The sequence below is a fragment of the Notothenia rossii genome, assembly GCF_949606895.1.
Source record: "Notothenia rossii genome assembly, chromosome: 5".
NCBI classification, from domain to species: Eukaryota; Metazoa; Chordata; class Actinopteri; order Perciformes; family Nototheniidae; genus Notothenia; species Notothenia rossii.
In genome coordinates this window covers 84,263,415-84,284,099 of record NC_136903.1, presented here as the reverse complement: position 1 = coordinate 84,284,099, position 20,685 = coordinate 84,263,415, and the positions used below count along the sequence as shown (strand labels likewise).

The following is a 20,685-nucleotide window of genomic DNA, read 5'->3' as shown; positions in this document are numbered from 1 at the left end:
CAGGGTCTCTGGTTACTCTAAGAGCTGTTCTTTAAACACATTATTGAGGTCAGGTGTACAGGGGACATCTGCATAGAAAACATTACAATAACTCTGCACTGTAGCAGAGAATACACACACCTACACCTGTTGCACCTGCACTTCCCTCTGTAAGCCACATGAATAGATAGACAGATTCCCACACCCAAGTAAATTAACTTCCTCCTGCTGTCGTGCCCTCTGCACAGCTTTGATAAATCGAAACAACAAACAAGAGGCGAAACTTGAGCGGGCTCAGATCACACAGCTGAACCAGCGGAGGCTGTTAAGGTGGGACTTTGGTGTCAAGAGCATCAGGAGAGAGAAACAAAAACTCCCCGAGGCCCAAATAACTTGATTATACCCGCTCCACAATCAAAACAAAAGTGGCAGGCCCAATCTGTTCACTGTCAATGGCGGCTCTCATTTGTCAAGCCCATCCAAGAGGTTGGTTCTCAGGCGACTTGCACAATGCCCAGTGACAAACAGGAGGGCTCTCCTTTTAGTCCTGCCTGCCACCGGGAAGCCCATCTGAAGTATTAATCTTTGGGTGGAAGAGTGGAGGAGAGGGCTCAGCCTGGCCCAGCCATTGTCCCCAGGCCTGGGCCCTCTGAATGGGGCTTTGTCAGCTCCACAGCTGCCACTGTCCATGCTCCATCTTTGGGCTTTGGCTCCCATGTCCCCTGGCCGTGCTGACTGGACGCCTCTGTGCAGCTGTGGGGATGTGCCGTGTGTGTGTGTGTGTGTGTGTGTGTGTGTGTGTGTGTGTGTGTGTGTGTGTGTGTGTGTGTGTGTGTGTGTGTGTGTGTGTGTGTGTGTGTGTGTGTGTGTGTGTGTGTGTGTGTGTGTGTGTGTGTGTGTGTGTGTGTGTGTGTGTGTGGGACAGGGAGAGAGGTTAGGTGACAGACCATTCGTCTCATACTCACACAGACACACACAAATAGAGAGGGTCTTACTTGTCATTTCAAAGTAGTGCCTTCAGTTGCCATGGAGTCTTACAACCAGAAAAAGTTCCCGCCTTAAATAGGTCAGTTTTGTTTTCTTCAGGGGAATATATCCTAGTATGGGAAAACATGTGTATTGACCTCTATGGCTCTTAATTGTACTAACCTTTTAAAAGTTTTACTATTTTAATCTCAAGCTTTGATAATGACCTGTTTGATTTCCTACACCACATTCTTTGGAAAATATATTTTTATTATTATATGAACAGTATATAAAAAAGAACCGCAAATAGTAGTTAACTAATTTAAAATAATCTGCAACTGTTTTGATTAATCAATAATCGATAATTGATTAATCTTTTCCAAATATCAAACTGAACATCTGTAGGGTTTGGAGAAACACAATACGACATTTAAATGAGAGAAAGTTAGATGGACATGTTTCACATTTTGGGACCGAACTACTTTTGGCAATTAACGGGTATACAATAATCATTAGTTGCAGCACCAATATATAGTTATCCATTCAGTGCAGCAACACTCTATGTAAATAAGCAAACAGTGGTGACGGACAATGCTGGAGCTGATCTGATGGTTTCCCAGAAGCAGTTATTTGTTTGTTCCTCATCTCCCCCGTATAGCAGGGGGCAGCTGGCCAGCAGCAATCAGGCCTGTCCCCCAGAGGCATCCTCTGGCTCCCAGCTGGGAACAGCTGGTCCCCCCTTCTGCTACCAGTGGACCTGGGCCCTGCTGGAGGTCCTGGAGCAGTGAAGGCCTCATAGGATCTGACAAACAGGCCGCATTCATTCACACACAGACAGGTTCTGCTAATGAAGAGGCCTCATTAGGCTACATTTACAGTTTCTAAAGAGGTGCATCTATTGTTCGGTCCAAGAGGGGAGCAATAGCCGTGGGGCTCCTCAGGACAATAAAGGACCTCATCTGGCTGTGTTGCCAGTTTCACCATGGCCTCGGCGCAGAGTCATATTTAACTGACGACCATCCTCCCTGTGATGTCAGTGGCAAACTGTTGCTAAAGTGAAACAGGAAGGAGGGGTGGGATTGTGAAATAGTTGCTGGTGGTGATGAGAGGGGGTGATGACCAGTGGACGGAAAGGGACTCTGGCGTTATTAGATTTGCAACAAGCCGTAACACTGTCTCCCATTGTGAATCCCTCCACCCCTGCCCTCCCCCAAGCCCCTGACTGTAGAGAACACTACCAGCATCCCCTCCTCCAGCTCCCTCTCTCACCCCCTCCTCACCCAGCCCCACCCCAGCAACCCCCCCACACCCTCAACTAAAGCTCTCTCTCCAGGCAATTGCCACTGGAGTGGAAAGTATTCCAGAGCACAATGCCTTTGCTCTCAATGGGTGCTTTAGCATGCCACCAGTGCGCTGTCACCAGCAGATGGGGAGCTAATTAGAAGCCATTAAAGGGCTTTGATAGTGTGTGTGGGAACCAGGCGGAGGGAGATGGCCACAGGGGTGTAAAGGAGGGGTAGGTCCGGTGAATGCGCACACACACACGTACACACCAGAGAGAAAGAGATAGAGAGAGACCAAGCTGTCCCTGCGAGGCCAAGGACGCAGAGCAGAGGACACCTGTGGGGCTTCAAGGATCTCTGTGAGGCTTCGCTGCACACCGACTATCAGATAGAGATAGTGTGTGTGCAGCTCGCCCCTGGCTCTCAGGGAAGGGCATCCATACACCCACCAGTCTGCCTGCCTGCACATAGGAAAAACACCCAGCAGCGAGGCTCCAGCCGGTCTGCCCTGCTGATGACACATCTCTGAACCAGGACTCCCACAGGAAGTGACTCCCAACCACGGGCCCTCAGTCATTACAGTGGCTGGGCAGACCAGGGAGGTGCCAGGCCACGCCGGGACATACCAGGAATCCAGGAAGAATCGTACACAACATGCACCCACAGAGCCAAGTCCAGACATTTGACTTGAGACATGTTGTCAAAGTGTTTGTTTTTTTCAGGGGGGAAGGCGAGTCAAGTCACCTCACGGCAGTCTTACCTGTTGTATCACCTGTTTATAAAGAGAAAAGACAAGGTGTCAGTACCTATCTAATAATGATATTACTTGCCACTTCATCTAACCTGTTCAAAATGTATGACAATTAATTAAATGTTTTAATAAATGTTAATCCGTACAAGTATGTTAAAGCATATTATTTATTCTCAATTAAGAGTCTTCTCACTTTCAATCAATAAAAACTGACAGCTTGACTAAAATAAAAGTTTGATCATTATGTCATCCAATTATGGCGATGACATCTCTGGCCGTGATATAACATTATAAACCCTCACAATCAGGTACAAGCCTCCTCCGATCGTACCTATTACTGATGGCCCCACCGGTCAAACCTCACTCAGCTGTGGGGAATACGTGACGTTGTGGTGTGGTAAAAGTTTTTTTGTATCGGACACCACACTCACCCCTCCCAGTCCCATGAGAGCCTCTCCACACACCTGCACACAGGTGTGATCATTATCAAGCAAACAGGAAGAGCGTGACTGGGAACTGAAAACTAATCCCACAGCTGCGAGGAGATGGCCTGTGTGTGTGTGTGTGTGTGTGTGTGTGTGTGTGTGTGTGTGTGTGTGTGTGTGTGTGTGTGTGTGTGTGTGTGTGTGTGTGTGTGTGTGTGTGTGTGTGTGTGTGTGTGTGTGTGTGTGTGTGTGTGTGTGTGTGTGTGTGTGTGTGTGTGTAAGAACAAATTGTTGAAAACTTGCATGTGGTGCTCTCCTCTCATAATCAAATTCCTGCACATTTCTTTTCAACAGTGTATCTGAACAATCACACTGAAGTTAAAACCTTCTGTCTAAGAAACCATTTCTTCCCCTCTGCCATTATTGTGATGACTTTCATGTTTCAGGAAGTAGTATGCACACTACTTATTGTCCCCACAGCAATAATAACAACAGCTAAAAGTGTGAAAGCATTGTTGGAATGTCCTATTTCCTCTGAGTGAATTCCTGCACCAGCGTTTCCCCTCATGGCTTCCTGTAGTGTGCTTTTGTAGATCTATTTGCTTGTGCGATAAAGAGGGCGTATCAGCTAATACGTTTCCCCTCCAGCAAATGGGACAGTTCATCGTGAATAATTTCTGGGAACAGTTTGTGTAAGGGCATACATTTACCCAAGAGACACGATGTCCTGAAACAAGTGTTGCCTTTCTGCTGCTTGACTGATGCAGGATGTTGCAACAGCACTGTCACAAACAGTAGCCTGTCAACAGACTTTAAGTACAAAGTGATAATAGGCTCCCATGTAAAGAGTCCACTGGGAAATGAATACTGTGTCAGAGATGAAGGAGGGAAAGGGGAGCGGGGAGAGGGCACTGCCATTCTGTCAGTTAAAATCAGCAGCTAATATGTTTCACTTTTCTTTCTCCTCCTTTCCCTCTTCCCTCTGTCTTCCCTCTTCCCTCTGTCTTCTCTCTCCCCTCTGTCTTCTCTCTCCCCTCTGTCTTCTCTCTCCCCTCGCCTTGATGTGCTGTAAACAGGCTAAAAAGGGCCCAGCTGTGTGGAGTTATTGTTGGTGTCCGTAGGAAGTGCTGATAGCTTTTGCAGCTGAACAAAAGCTGGATGAGGGGAGTGGAGGGGCGCTCCAGACACTGTGGCTCCAGCCTAGATTCTCTCCCACAATCCCTGCACCGCACTCCCATTGTTCTGCCCACCCGGCCCTCCCTCCGCCCTGTCAGCTGCGACCTAGGACAGAGGCGAAAAAAAAGAGAAAAGGAAGAAAAAAAAAAGAAAGTTTCTTAAAAAGTTTTTACAGGCTACTGCTGCAACGGCTGGAAGAAAACAAGCAGGGTGGTAGTAAAGTTTGTTACAAGACAGCAAAGCAATGCTGATGTTATATGTGGTCTGTTCCAACATCTGTGCACACAAGAAGGGCTCTTTAAATAGCATTAGAGTTAAAAGTGTGGGAGACAAGCTACTTTTAACTCTTGCAAACTATGCAAATTAATGTAAAAGTTTATGAAAAGCTGCAGAGCATCAGACTTTGCAAGTTACAGATTATTAATGAGTCTAAAATAAATCGTACACCTTTGAAAACACATGCTTTTTAAAACTGTTTTATGTTGCAGATCCTATTCAAATAAAAGAGCTTCATTTATAAAAAATAACAAAGTAAATTTACTCAAGCAATTTGTTTAAGTACAAGTAAGGGAATTTAACTTATATGATCACTTTCTATGTTATAACACTTTATACTTTTACTTCACTTCAGGGAAATCATTATACTTTTCAAACTTCTAGAACTATTTCACGGTGAAAGTCACTGGTTATTTTATATATTGAGATTAACCACATGAAATGTATCATAACGTTGTTACACTGACATGGATTCAACTACCAATAGTATAAAAAAATTGGTGAAATAAAATCCCATTTGGCCAGATACAATACTAAAACACATGACTCACGTTATTAAATCAGTGATGAAAATCCAAACATATTTTACAAGAATATAACACAGAGCGGGGTCGTTGGGTACAGATAATAATTTGCTGTTTTTACGTTAGTAAGCTTTGCAAGGCTTTCAGCCATCTTGTAATGCTGCCTTCTCATTCATTTCTACTTAAAGTTAAGTAATACTAATGAGTCAAACATTATTATAGTAGCTGCTGCAATATTGCCGTCTTTGTTTTAATGTGTAATAAAAACTGAATTAAGTTTGAAAAAAGTTTTTGGCAAGTGTATAAAGTTGTGTAAGTCCTTATAGAACATTACCTTTAATGTTTAACATGCAAAGTTTCATGCATAATCTAAACTTTGAAATTACAAACTGTGAGCATTGAGGGAAAACAAATAGCATCAAATAACTGAATGCAAAAAACGTTTTTAAATTCATCACAGGGATCAATAAAGTAATCTAATCTACTTTGTCTAAAGTTATACTAAGTAGTCTAATGTTATTATTGCTGCAATAATGTGGTGAAAAATAGTTATTTTTTGTAAAAAAAACAACATCAACTAAGTGAATAACATTTTGTAAACTTATAAGGGAATGCATTGTTTTGTTTTTGTTAAAATTACATTGCATTATCTTAAATGTATGATGGTCTAACTAATGCATTACAAACTTTCACTGGTATTTTGGTTAAACTGAATTCCTGCAAAAAATGTGCATGAAATCACAGAATTAAAGAAAGTGTAAAGTTATCTCAGGGCCACACAGGAGTCACCGTGGGCTGTGGAGGAATGCAGCAGTTATTTAGTGTTAAAATAAAGCCTCTCCTCTGACAGGCTCTGCAGGTGCGCGGGGCGGTAATCCACCCCCACCCCCCAACCCCCCCACCCCGCTGCTTTTAAAGGTGATAAATGAACGACAAAGCCCCGGAGCCGGTTTGTTCTCAGGGCTCCGCGCGCCACGCAGGTGAATGGAGCAGTGCAGAGTGCGAGCTCTCTTGTTTGACGTCTCCATGGCGACCGCCCGAGCGGCGCCAGGCTGACAGGCGTCAAGGCTCGGATGAATGGGTGACGTCACCGCGCTGGCGCCTGCCAGTCTGCTCGGGCTTGTTTGGACAATCTGGGGGGAAGATTCAGAACAGAGCGATGCGATCTGAGTGAGCACACAAGGCTGAGCACACACTGCAGAAACATGTGAAGGAATCCGTGAAGCTGCTGCTCACACTGCTGCTTTTAGAGGAGCAGCAAAAAGAGAGCCTGTGCTGAGAGAAAGCATAAAGAGAGCTTTGAGTTAAATAAAAACAGGGATTTGCTCCACTGAGAAATGAGTGTGCAACCTATTTTCTCAAAACAATCCCCAAACTGTCCTCAAATGTTATTAACTAATGATGCGATAAATTGATTAAACTGCTGATCTATTTAGTGACTGCATTCCTCACAACAACAGTTGTTTGCAAACAGTAATGACCAAAAAGAGAATATTTTCCCAGGATTGTTTGGCCACTCAATTGTCTTACTTTACTGTACTATTGTCATCCACATCTGCAGTGCCATCAACAATGTATGAGGCAAATCTAGGGCACTGTGGCAGCCTAATTATCATTAGCCATTCATCCTATTCATCCTGTCCCGTCCCATCCCACACACATTCCCACAGTGCATTCACCACCCGGTGACTGTCCCCAGGCTATCTACACCTGCAGAGTCCCCAAGCCATGGACAGCTGGATTCCCACATATTACCCATAAGACACACATTTGTTTCCATTTGTAACGCCATCCCTCAAACAGATTGTAAATCCTGATAACCAGGCGGGAACAGCCATTGGTTAGGATTGCTGTTGTGGACCGACCTTTCAATACAAACCCAGCCCTTTGATTGGCTCCCTGTCTTCAAACAGCACTACTCTGGCACGCCCCCCCGGCTCCTTCTCGGCTATAAAGCAGAGGAGGTTAGCCCATGTGGATGTTGCAAACTGTCAACATAAGCTTGCCAAGATCTCTAATAGGAAAAGAAGCCTCACTGCTGAACTACTTTTACTTTATCCCTCTTTTGGAAACTACACCTCTACACTAATCAACATGAAGGTTGTCGGATCTACCTGCGCCCTGAAGAGCAAGGTCGGCGGAGAGGACATGGTACGCTGCCTGTCCGAGCAGAGCTTGACCATCGCCAAATGCAAAATCCCACTGTTGGATGAACAGATGAGCGCCTTCCTGGCCGACATGAACAGCTGCTACAGCAAATTGAAGGAGCTCGTACCCACGCTGCCCACCAACAAGAAAGCCAGCAAGGTGGAGATCCTGCAGCATGTCATTGATTACATCTGGGACCTGCAGGTCGAGCTGGACGAGCCGGAGAAGAGTCGCCAAATCTCCAGTGGCATGATCCGCACACCTCTGACCACGCTCAATGCTGAGATCGCAAGCATCGCAGTCGAGGTAAATATCTTTTCACATACACTGCAGTGTATAACTGATGTGACATGTTTTTGGAATATTAGTATTATGCCTAAAGTTGAAAAAGCCATGCGTAAAAGTCTACTGTGCGTAAAAGTAAATGTTGCGCTGAGTTTTTGTTGTGAACAGAGTTTGACTATGATAGTTTAACTATGAACAGATGTTTTAATCAATATCCCTCTTCTCTTTCCCTCAGAATGGATGCTCAGACGACAGGATTATGTGCCGTTAAGAGCCAGTGGAGCATCGCGCCATCACCCAAAAAAGCGAGCACCGCAGAAAACGAACAAGGCAATCTGATGTGTATTCTAAAAACACATCTGTAAAAAAAAACCTTGAACTGTGTAGGGACGTTTCAAACTCCCAATGCTAGAAAAATAACGTTGAGTGGACATTCTCCGGCGGAGAGGTTCTCTGTCACTCAAGGCTCTCGATTCATCAGAGGGCCCTGAATGAAGAAGACGAAGAAGATGTGCGGAGGTGTCCAGATATAGACTGGGTTAGCCCGGGGACCAAGACATGTTCAGTGCAACCAGCGCCGCTCGTTGCTTGTAGAGTTTCTAAAGAAAGCTAATGTTTCTGTTACGCTGTTTTTATCTTGTGTTAACCATATAGAGATATTCAACATTTTGTAAAAAGTTAAGTACATTTCTCAGATTCCTGAGCGACAAACTGTATTGTATATTACAATGCCACATTATGTGAACATATTGTTTTCTTACAATGTACCTTATTCGTGTTTTTATTAAAACAAGACAATTATTTTTGAACAAGAATCATTCGGTGTCCTTGTGTTTGTGGGTGAGAGAGATAAAGATGCTTGTATGAGGTGTTATATCTTGCACCTGGAGTTTTTAGTGGTGGATTTTTTGGGACATAGTTGTGAAACATGACACTAGTGGGTATAACAGGCTGTTATGGCCTTATTATCAATATGATTAATAGCAGGCCTACTCATTTTCATCTGAATAGCTTATTTTGTTGCTGACTTGAGCACGAGGGGAGTGTAAAGTGGTTGTCAATAAAAAAGTGCTACACAGAAGAAGCTGTTAAGTCACTCAAGTAAGCTGGTGGTCAACAACATGGCTCAGAGCCAGTTAAATTGGTAATTTGCCTCTCTATGGGTCATTACCGTATCACATTACAGGAGGAAGTCTCATGTTAAATCGTCAAGTTTTAACATCTTGACAAATTGAGGAAGTTTGGAATTAAATTAAAATAAAATCATCTCATGACAAATGCTTTTTTAACGAGGGTTAAGTCACTACACAGAAATGGTGTCAATAAAACAACCCACGTATAAGATAAGATAAGAAAAAAGTGAAAGAAATTAGACAAAAGTTGGTTTCATTCAATAAAACATCCTTTAAAAATGGTGTTTCAATACGTTATCAGTGTAAATCAACAGTTTTCCAGTCTCCCCCCCGGCACTGCAGGGGTTAAAATGGCTTTGGCGAGGCGATTCGTTATAAGATTTATTCTGTCTCCCTGGTGCAATGTTTTTCCCATTTCCCTGCGGTGCGATGCGCACAGCTGCAGCCCGGCGTGGCCAGTGTGTGATTGTGTTTGTGTGATAGCTTTGTGCCAAGGGCAGGGGAGGGCGGCGGGGCCCAGACTGAGCGGCGCCTCGGCACACCTGGGGAAGTTCAGGTTAAATAGCTCCACATTCCTCAACACACAGCTGATTGAAACATTAACAAACAGTAATCCACGGGCCAGGCCGCAGATGGGCCGGGAACCACGCCAACACTCAGAGAGAAAGAGAGAGAGCTGCTCTTTGGTAGAGATTCCCACAGTACAGTCGTATGTTTTAAAGTTGTATTAATGGATGTATACTTTTTTTATTTTTTTAAACACATACTTGAGCTGTCCATTAAAAGTTAAATATATTTTTTAACAAACAATTATTTATTTGTTCTTTTATTCTAAAAAAATAAGAATAGTTTTTTCCAACTTCTGTTTTTAATCACACATTCAATAGCACTCTTTCTTAATGTGGTGGAGTTAATTGAATTACAACCAGGCTTGTGGTGGTCTGTACTCAGGATGTTGTTACCATTAAAATCCAATTAGGGTCGACTATTGTTTGGATTTTAAATGTACTAATTTCTTAATTATTATTAAACCCATGAATCTATAAAGAAAAATCATACCCTTTCTTCAACGCTCTTGTAGGTAGCGCCCTCTTGCGAACATGGCATGACCTGCAGGATTCAAAAAGGTACTCAGCAGGCAACAGCGCCATCTTCCGGTCGCAGGGTTTGCCTGCTGATAATAAGTAATTGTAGATAATTTACAATTTAAATAAAATGTGCTACTCCAGTATAATGTATGTCTTGATTCTTATCAAGCACTATAATTAATATAAATGCTATATCAATGATTCATAATTCTGTTTTTGAATATTATAATATATAAAAAAACGTGTTCTATATAAAGCATTGTTGAGTATGTTTTCAATCAATCAATCAATCAATGTTTATTTATATAGCCCAATATCACAAATGTTACATTTGTCTCAGTGGACTTCACAGTTTGTACAGAATATCAGTATGACAATACGACACCCTCTGTCCTTAGACCCTCACATCGTACAAGGAAAAACTTCCAGAGAAAACACAGTTTAAAGGGAAAAATGGGAGAAACCTCAGGGAGAGCAACAGAGGAGGGATCCCTCTCCCAGGACGGACAGACGTGCAATAGATGCCGTGTGTAAATTGAAAAGATAATACATTTGCAACATAGGTAGTCCAAATGTTTGGAAATGCATGTGTGTATAATAGGAAGATGAATCCATGAGTATATCCATCCAGGACTTATGGCCACAGCCACGACTCAAGATCCAGGACTCGCAATCCATGACACAGGACCGCAGGATCATCCATGACTCCGGATCCCGGCGTATATAGACACCAAAAAGAAAGACATTTGGGGAAGCTGGGTTAATCGGAACATGAGAGTACACAGGTATAGACAGAGAGAAGGAAGAAGTAAGATGTCCCCCGACAAACTAAGCCTATATCAGCAAAACTAGGGGCTGAATCTAATCAGCCCTAACTATAAGCTTTATCAAAAAGGAAGGTCTTAAGCGCACTCTTAAAAACGGATTGATGTGTTTTTTTATGACTACATTTAGTTATTGTAACAGAGAACTTCTATATGGTAGCTATCATTACATTTCCTTAAGGATATATTACGTAACCTTTTGTATTAACCCTCCTGTTGTCTTCGGGTCAAATCTGACCGATTTACTACTTTCATCAATCATAACTTTTTTGTTTGACATTCGATTCACAGTAGACAGTTGAACTTATAAAATGGCCGATCACCACATTTTGGATGATTTAGTCAACTTTGCAACGCCCATGGTGTTCCCGGTCAAAAGTGACCGCCATAAAGAAAAGGAATTAGTAACCATCCGGATCAGATAAAACACACACACACAGCCCCCCCAACAATTTAGAAACCTAGGAAAACATGTTTTTCAATTGTAACTGTGTGTTTTGTTGGGTTGCCTTTTGTCTATCTACGCCGGGATCCTGAGTCGTGGCTGATCCTGAGTCCTGATCTGAGTCCTGGACTTCGAGTCGTAGCTGAACCTGTCTCTGTGGTCCTCTCTGACTTTCATCATACTACTTCCCTGATGGCTCCCACAGGATTGTTGACATCCTCGTGGATTCATCTTTTTATTATAGACACATGCATTTCCAAACATTTGGACTACCTATGCTGTAAATATGTATTGTCTTTTCAATTTACACACGGCATCTATTGCACATCCTGGGAGAGGGATCCCTCCTCTGTTGCTCTCCCTGAGGTTTCTCCCATGTTCCCCTTTATACTGTGGGGTTTTCACTGGAAGTTTTTCCTTGTACGATGTGAGGGTCTAGGACAGAGGGTGTCGTATTGTCATACTGATATTCTGTACAAATTGTGAAGTCCACTGAGACAAATGTAACATTTGTGATATTGGGCTATATAAATAAACATTGATTGATTGATTGATTGATTTATTGATTGATTGATTGATTGATTGAATATCCTGAACTATGGAATGAAACTAATCCTGATCGGGAAAAACTGACTGCAAGGACAAATTTCAATGTGCAGTTCTCCATATTGATTTGATCACTTAAGCAGAGGTGGGAGAAGTACTCAGATCTTGTATTTGAGTAAAAGTAGGTACCAGAGTGTAAGAGTACTCTGTTACAAGTACAAGTCCTGCTTTCAAGATGTTACTCAAGTAAATACATAAGTATTAGGATCAAAATACACTTAAAGTACCAAAAGTAAAAGTACTCATTATGCAGATTGGCCCTTTTCAGAATAATAATGTGATTTGATTATATTTATTGATGCATTAAAGTGATAGCAAAGCGAGTAAAGGTGCAGCTAGTTTGAATGACTTTGTATTCTGCAGGGTAGCTTGTGAATTGACTCCAGGTGCAACTAAAGTCTGATTTAAGTGTTGATCATATTTCACATTTTTAAACAATACCTGGAAAGTATCTAAAGGTATTAAATACATTTAGTGGAACAAATGTACAGTATTCACCTCTGAATTGTAGTGGGGTATAAATTACAAAGTAGTAAACAATTGAAATACTCAAATAATGGATCTTGAACTTCTACTTAAGTACAGTACATGAGTAAATCTACTTAGTTACTACATATCTCTGAACTTAAGTAATATAAGTATATTTAAGACAAGTGATACACATCACCACAACAACTACCGATAACGTCACATGTAAAACACACACCTGTCTCCTGTCTCCAGGTCCGTCGCTAAAAAGCGTCCCCGGGGAAACAGAATCCACTTTTATTTTTCCGGGTTGGGATAAAAGAGAAGGAGGAAAGTGGTGTATCTCTCTGTGACATGTATATTTGTTGGTATAGCTTAATTTGTTATTTTGCAGTGATGTTTGTCTTGTTTAACCTTTCTATAACTGTCATAAAAAACAGATTTGTACATAACGCCCCTTTTTATAGTACAGTAGGCCTACAGCCTAAATGTTGGGGCTATAAGGCAGCTCTTTTTGCCATTAGGTTGGGAAGTGTGTTTGTAGGTTGTATTGAATTGTTCCTGGATTTAAGTGTTGCCATGTCTGTGGCCTGGCTATTTGCCATCCCTTGTAAATAAATTCCCACACCGTGGGATTTGCTGGACGTTCTGCCTCTGCATCCTTAGGTCGGGCCGCTCATAGGTCAGCCTAAAATTCATAATAATAATACATTTTATTTATCAAGGTGCTCAAAGATGCTTTAAAGAGGTAAAAAAAAAAGGGTAACAAGTCAATCATCTTGCAATTAAAAGACTAGCCTACATCTGCTTTGTTTGATCAAAGTGATTTATTTCAAGATCATCATGACCCGCCCCAGATGTGTCCTGTGAGCCTTAGGAGGGGCCGACCTTTAATAATCGTCACATTAAACTTGAATTCTTTATACAAAGCAGTTCATACTAGCTCTGTTAAAGAGTAAACATGCTACTGATGATGTATACTTAAGCAATTTATTTATTGTTTTTATAAAACGGTTACCAAGTGTGGCAATATGAAAGAAAAATACACACTCTAATTTAAATAGTTTTTATTAATAAATAATGATGTTCAAAATAAAATAGTCCCTCCGTTGCCTTCTGCACAAAACATAGTGCAAGGTGGTTGCTATGCAACAACACTAACAGCAAGCGAACATATTAGACAGAGAGCGTTGATCCATTATTTGGCTGTTTATTTACATTAATGTGTATGTTTATTGTGCATCCACTGAAAAACTGTCCAGCATCAGTAGCATGGCTTACGTGGTCACTTGTATAGGTTGAGGATGTTCGAGGCTGTTGCTTGGCGTGGCGAGAATATTGCTCCACTTTCTCCGGTCCCCGAGATTGGGCTTCCAGTAGCTCTGGAGAGAGCTTATGGACCTGTGGCCACTAACGGTCATAATTTCTCTGCTTTGTTTCAAGACCCGCATCAGAAAGCTTTTGAATGGTGGTACTTTTCCAGTTGGTCTACCTGCTCTTCACGTAGCTCTGCATGTCGTCGTTTAGGTGCTTTTTTTTCTGGAGATAGGTAGGCACTGCTCAATCCACTCCTCAATACTATAGTAAGACCCCCCCGGAGGTCGAAGTTAATCTTAAATGTTTCCATTTTATGCTTTGTAAGTTTGTTTCGTAACGGAAGAAATTTAAATATATTTATAAAACTGACAAGTCAAATCAAGCAATCTGATTGGTCGATAGCGTTTTTGCGGACCTCTTTGATTACAGATTTGAAAACATCGTTGCTTGCTTTAAAAGTAGCACAATTCATTATGTTAAACCTTCAAAAGTATCTAGATATCCCTGCCCTAATGCCAAAGGAACTGCACACTGAATTTGTTTTTGCCGTTTGATGTCTATGTCTGGATCGATGCGTCAAAAAGGAGGGCTTCTGCCCCGTTACTTCTCCGCTGCTTTCTTGTTCCAGTATGAAAAGAAACTTTTCAGCCCAATGGTATACTGTTTTTCTCAGACGCGGAGGGATACTGACTTGTTGTGAAAAGTAATTTACAATTCTACACGGTATACGCTCAGTATATCACGGCTAAGAACCAATCAGATTGCTTGATTTGACTTGTCCGTTTTATAAATTAACATATGTCTTTCTTTACACATCCATCACTAGCTCTATTTGTAGTAAATGTTCTGAAAATGTCTCTTCTTTAAAAAAAAATTGTTTTGTGGGCAAATACTAAACATCTATATTACGATACTGACAGCGTCAGCTACGATTCACTTTCTTTGGTCAACATTTTGTCAGTGCAATAGTGGCTGATATTTACTGTTAATAGTCAGGGAGTGAACTGCAGTCAGAGGGTAATAATTACACAACCAGAGTCAAAAGTGTTTAAATAGAAATTTGTATTTACATCAATATCAACAACAGAACAAATCTGTAATATACATCCTGTAAAATGACAGCTTATCTTACCTTGAAATAACGAAAAAAACAAAACCCTATGATCTCTTGCCTCGTTTTTGCACTTCATTTTAACTCTACAAAGTTTCCTGAAGTAAAAAAAACAAACATCTTGACATAAAATGAAGTTATTTCCTGAAAGATAGAAGAGATACTGATATGTCTTGGAGTGGATTGCATTCCATTGGTATTTCTCTTTCACAGCAAAACATGCTTTGTTGGTTTTTCCTGGATGTAAAAACGTTCTGTTGAGTTTCCAGTCCTCTTCGCTCTGCACTGAACGCCTCTCACTGTGGAGGAACTTCTCCTTATGCTTACAGTACAAAAACCAGATCCATGATATGTACCCCAGTCACCTTCAGACGAATATAATCATTACGAATGTACACCAGAAACCTTGGAGACTATACAGAGATATGGAAAAATATCTTTGGATTGCGCATGTTGAAAAGGTAGATTCGGCAAGATGAGACTAACAGTCAACAGAAGATGGGGGTGAATAAAATACCCTCGACAGGGTTAAGGGAGGGGGAAACATTGCAAGGTTACATTGAGGAGCACATTCCTCTTTACTGTACTGCAGAGAAAACCCATAAACCTCCCCTCACACAAAGCCCCTAAAAATAATTTTATTTTCTAACGTAATCAACCACCTCCGCCATCTTCCAGCTCAAACCTTCAACTCGTCAGATCCTCGTCACAAGTAAAAGTGCCTCGCTAAAACATGGAATACATGACTTTTTGGAAAATTAAAAAATACAGCATACAGAAAAATGACAAACAAGGGAAGGAAACCCCCGAACACACCTGCAATATTTGCAACGGCATTAAAAAAATAATACAAATCAACCAAATAGGCATTGACCTATGGGACACAAAAATACAACCAGGTCTCATACTTTGTGCAATAATGGGCCTTTAAAAAGCATGTTTGATATATTTTGTAGAATATTTACAATTCATATTCACAGAGACATCTAATACTGCAGTACCATTTGTTTGCTTATAACAGGTGTTAGGATGCTCAGTTACAGTCTAAAGCATAGAGGCGTAGAGTTATTGCTCCGATCTGCATAACCTAGATAACTGTGCTTTATAGCTTCCGATGACTTCAATAATGAGGCGCATCCAAAGTAGAAATAAAAGAAACCCATTGTTGTGAAGGCATTGAATCTCTAGTAAGGCTGTAATGATGAAGAAATATTGCATCGATCTTTGTTCCACACAGAAGCTTCCTGGTAAAGTGCAGCCACCGCTCGTTGTACCATAGTTCTGCAGCCTGGCCGTGACGCTGAATACTGCCGACAACAGCGCACTCACAAACATGCGCTCACACACACATACACACACACAAACACACACACACACACACAGGTACTTTGTGTTTGTGCATCACCTTCACAGGGCAACAGATTTTGAGGCTTCAATCGGGGATGAAGCCCAACGGTAGTCCGTCTAGCCCCACGTCTGCCAGGATGAGCGGTCTGCTGTGCCTGTGTCACAGATAATGCCGGAGAACTCTTACTGCGTGTGTTTTTGAGTGTGTGTGTGTTTAGGTCCAGCTATTCTCGGGCTCAGACCGCTCTGCTGCAGCTGAAAAGCTCCAGATTCTGCCACCGGTCCTCAGCAATACTTCTGCAGAGACAAAAACAGGATATTGTGAGAACACAACTCAACAAAATATATAACATATGTTTACATATATTTAAGCATTAGGAAATGTTATATATTATATACTATGTTGCAATGTTTTACACACCTGATCAGGTCCCATTTGCATTCTGCCCATTGCCATGGGGTTCATGCCCATCTGGCCCTGCATCTGGCCTTGCATCTGGCCCTGCATCTGGCCCTGCATCTGGCCCTGCATTGGGCCCTGCATTGGGCCCTGCATCTGGCTCTGCCGCTGTACTGGCATCTGGCCCATCTGTCCCGCACCAGCCCCGCTGACCGGCCCTGCTCCACCCATGGAGTTGTTCATCATCATGGGTCCAAACTGGCCCTGGCTGCCCTGCTGGGGAAACTGCTGCTGGGGGTAGGAGCTAAAAAATAAAAACAAAACAAGGTTAAACAAAGGCCATTTATCTCAGACAGAAATAAACACAAGGGAAAACCTTATATGATGCTAAAAAGGTTACCATCAGCTTTAAACACTTGAATAATTGATACATTATTTTGCTGAACGAGGCCTGGCGGTACATACTTGCTGCGGGGAATGCCGCCTTGTGTCCAGCCTTTCATTTCTCCAGAGGGGTACATGGCTCCTGCCTGGGGATTCCCATGCATCCCCGGCATCATGTTGGTCTGAGGAGGGCCTGCCATTCTTCCTTGCATCATGTTTGCTGGTGGGCTGCTAACAGGAGCCATGAACGATGGGTCCCCCTGCTGGTTCATCCCTGCAACTACAACAATAAGAACAAAGTTAAAGTGGAACATCCAAGAGAAAATGACACACAGTCGTATCTCAGTTAACTCACCGTAGTTACCTCCGTAGTTGAAGCCCTGCTGTCCAGGCTGGTTCATGGCGGGGCCTCCAATGGGGCTCTCCATGCCTCCTGGTGCGGTGACATTTGGAGGAGGGCTGAAGCCCCTTGCTGCTGCTGCCGCCTGGCTCTGCCCCTGCTGCTGCTGCATCAACATCATCATCCGCTGCCTCCTCATCTGCATGGTCATCATCTCCCTTTGGCGCTGAGCCATCATCTGCGCGTTCAGGAAACCAGGCTGCAGATAAATATCACACTTTGACATTAACACTTCCAAATGTGCCATAGTAGATGACATTTAAAAAGTGGCAAGTGAAGGCACACTACATTAGTGAGAGTAAGTGCAGATGACATACCTGGCCAGGCATGTTTCCAGGCTGCATGTTGGGCTGCATGCCAGGTTGCATTCCTTGTTGCATCCCAGGTTGCATTGCAGATTGCATCCCAGGTTGCATTGCAGATTGCATCCCAGGTTGCATTGCAGATTGCATCCCAGGCTGCATTGCAGATTGCATCCCAGGTTGCATTCCTTGTTGCATCCCAGGTTGCATTCCTTGTTGCATCCCAGGTTGCATTCCTTGTTGCATCCCAGGTTGTATTGCAGATTGCATCCCAGATTGCATTCCTTGTTGCATTCCAGGTTGCATTCCTTGTTGCATCCCAGGTTGCATTGCGGGTTGCATCCCAGGTTGCATGCCGGGCTGCATGCCGGGCTGCATGCCTGAATGCAGGGCAGGGTTTCCTCCGGAGGCGTGTTCCATCTTTATGCCTTGTCGGGTCTGGTTCATGAACTGCAAAATATGACAAGATAAAGAGTTAAATATTGAAGTTTTTGTTTTTGTTATGTTAACTGCTGGGTGTCACATTTGGATTATATAACGGAAATGTATCGTAATGAATCCTTTAAATCAACATTTTTGAAAGTATAAATGACAGCTATCAGAGCATAAAACCTATGGCCTGTTCATTCTTACAAAATCGAGACTCTAAAGTCTGTCAAAAGCTTATTTGTCATTACTGGAAACAAAAACAGTCAATTGAAATGCATTATGGCTTTTTTTAAATAGGGACATACTTCTCCTGAGACAGCAGTTGACCTGATGTAACTTTATTATAACGTGTATATCTGTGTGTGTGTGTGTGTGTGTGTGTGTGTGTGTGTGTGTGTGTGTGTGTGTGTGTGTGTGTGTGTGTGTGATCACCTGCTGTCCCTGCAGTCTCTGCTGCAGCTGCAGTCTCAGAGGCTTGGTGGCGGTCATCATGCGAGGCCTCATCATGTTTGAACGCGGGTTGCCCATACCCCCCATGCCACCAGCCATATTAGGGAAGCCCCCAGTCTGGCCCACTTGATTCATCATGGGGTTGAAGTTTCCTGGAGACTGGCCCTGCATCGTGGAGCCACCATAACCGGGTTGCATGCCCATAGCGGAGGGCCCCGGGGGTCCAGGGTAGCCCTGGGTGTACATGGGTTTTTGGTCCATGCCTAAAGAGGACTCGCGCCCGGGGAAAGGCTCCGACTGTGGGCGCCGAACCGGCCCTCGCTCCTGGCCTTCAGGTCCGTGATTCTGGGGAACAGACAAGATGCATTTCATTCAGACTGGACAATTAAACTTTAATATCAACAAAAAGCAGATAAGGGCATTCGTTTTGTCTAACTAGTGACAGATCATTTATTTATGAACTCTGCACAAAGACCATTAAAAAAACATGTTATATTTTCAAATGATATTCTCTTTAATTTGGAGATGATGAACTTATTTTTTACTGATAAATGATCAATTATTTGTGGATTTTATTTGGTATTATAAATCTGAAATTTTATTGGAGTATCAAGCTTTCAACTAAATAGCTAAACATGCATGCATATAAAATGAGCATTGCACCCATTAAGTCATATTTTATACTTCCTGAAGCACACGTTTTCTGTATAAAGAATAACAAATGTATATATTCCCAATTGTCAACAAAGTAAGTTGTTTTCATTTCTTGTATATGCTAAATATAATACGTTTACTCTAGTTAGTGAAGTACCTGGCCTACTATTTCAGGGATGCCTAGGGCTCGGTCAATCTCCTGCAGAGCAATAACATCAGTGGTGTTGAGCAGAGAATCCAGCTGATCCAGAAGTGCCCGTTCATCACTCGGACCCTCGCTGTTGACCCGAGGCCCTAGCAGCTCCTCCAGGGGGTGCCCAAACTGGTCCCTGACACAGGAAACCACACAGGAAAGGTTACACCACTGACTGGGATCACAGAAGCTATCAACACCATCTTTAGTTCAAAGTTGGAAAACATCTAGAAGCATAGGGTGAGGTGCAAAAAAGGTGTACCTGGTTGTGTTAGTCTTTGGTCTGTCCATTCCCATAGCAGAGTCCGGCCAGGACGGGGACCGAGGTGTGGGGCCGTGTGCACCAAACGGGCTCATACCCATACTGGCTTCATTGGTACCTGCAGAGAGGAAAATGGGAAGGTGATGATCAATAAGAGGTCACCTTAAATCAAATTACACAAGTCCAGAAAATAATTCTGATACCGATATTATCATTATTCATATCATGTCTCTCTTTTATTACAGTTCAATGCAAAACATACCCATATCCATGAGTTGCTGCTGCAGCATAGACCGGGTTTTTCCGGGAACACTGTTGGACCGGTTGATCATGGGTCCTCCCATTGGACCGGAGCGTCCCATGCCAGGGTGTCCTGGTCCGGCCACAGGGCTGCCGCTGGACCTCTGCATGCCCCAGTCGCCTGGTGCCGACATGGGAGGCCTCTGAGGCATTCCCATTCCTCTGCCTATCCCTCCTGAAAGACCAGAAACAATGTTTTATCAGTATGTTTCTTTTTTTTTAATTGGTTTAGTTAGAAAAATATATAAAAATAATAATATTATCCCCATGCTTTCTACTCTGTTGATCCCAGGACTCTTGGGCATGCTAAGTTAAAGTCTTTAATTTACTTGTTGGATTGCCTCGTGGCGGACACACACCCATGCCCCCTGGAAAGCCGTTGGGAATGGGCCCGGGTCGGATCGGCGTATCCATCTTCTCCTGCTTGATCAGTGTGGGACAGGGGAGGTTTCGTCTGCCGGCCAGCCCCCCTCCTACCGCTCCTTCTCCTCCCATGGGCTTGGCATCCATGGACAAGGCTCTCTGATAGGCACTACGCTGAGCTGGAGGCATGGGGCCTCTTACCCCTTCTGGAGCACACACAATACCACATTTAAGTTCACATACCAACACATATAGGTTGTGTGATTAACACTGCCCTGACAAGGAAGCATCTACAGTGTGATATTTCATGCAAAACTTATATATAAAACTATCTGATGCCCTATGCCAAGGCTTCTATGGCTGTAGTGTCTCGGACGTGCATTATGTTCTGTGTTT

At 42.9% G+C, this 20,685-nt stretch overlaps 2 protein-coding genes across 7 annotated transcripts in view; one reads left to right on the top strand and one right to left on the bottom strand.

Annotated features, from left to right (window-relative positions):
* Window positions 1-7,350: 7,350 nt before the first annotated feature.
* id1 (inhibitor of DNA binding 1, HLH protein) lies at window positions 7,351-8,628 on the top strand. Its single transcript, XM_079681387.1, has 2 exons — window positions 7,351-7,834; window positions 8,049-8,628. The coding sequence occupies exons 1-2, from the start codon at window positions 7,475-7,477 to the stop codon at window positions 8,082-8,084; spliced, it is 396 nt and encodes a 131-aa protein (XP_079537513.1). The 5' UTR covers window positions 7,351-7,474; the 3' UTR covers window positions 8,085-8,628.
* Window positions 8,629-14,738: 6,110 nt separating this feature from the next.
* LOC307039374 (nuclear receptor coactivator 3-like) overlaps window positions 14,739-20,685 on the bottom strand; it is a 35,244-nt gene continuing 29,297 nt past the window's right edge. The window contains exons 14-23 of one of the 6 annotated variants that reach the window (XM_079681360.1): window positions 20,256-20,495; window positions 19,889-20,101; window positions 19,627-19,744; window positions 19,329-19,500; window positions 18,500-18,862; window positions 17,654-18,088; window positions 17,292-17,535; window positions 17,018-17,210; window positions 16,574-16,856; window positions 14,739-16,449 (exon numbers count right to left, since the gene is read on the bottom strand). In XM_079681360.1, the coding sequence (XP_079537486.1) occupies window positions 16,438-16,449; window positions 16,574-16,856; window positions 17,018-17,210; window positions 17,292-17,535; window positions 17,654-18,088; window positions 18,500-18,862; window positions 19,329-19,500; window positions 19,627-19,744; window positions 19,889-20,101; window positions 20,256-20,495 (2,273 nt within the window). In that variant the 3' untranslated portion in view covers window positions 14,739-16,437. Of the gene's footprint in view, window positions 16,450-16,573; window positions 16,857-17,017; window positions 17,217-17,291; window positions 17,536-17,653; window positions 18,089-18,499; window positions 18,863-19,328; window positions 19,501-19,626; window positions 19,745-19,888; window positions 20,102-20,255; window positions 20,496-20,685 lie in introns of all 6 variants that reach the window. The other 5 variants (XM_079681361.1, XM_079681362.1, XM_079681359.1 and 2 more) reach the window with 5 other exon arrangements.

Bases quoted from the DNA above. Each gene is read 5' to 3' on its own strand.
- id1 (XM_079681387.1), top strand. From the start codon at position 7,475: ATGAAGGTTGTCGGATCTACCTGCGCCCTGAAGAGCAAGGTCGGCGGA. The intron at 7,835-8,048 runs GTAAATATCTTT...TCTTTCCCTCAG, and splicing joins TCGCAAGCATCGCAGTCGAG to AATGGATGCTCAGACGACAG.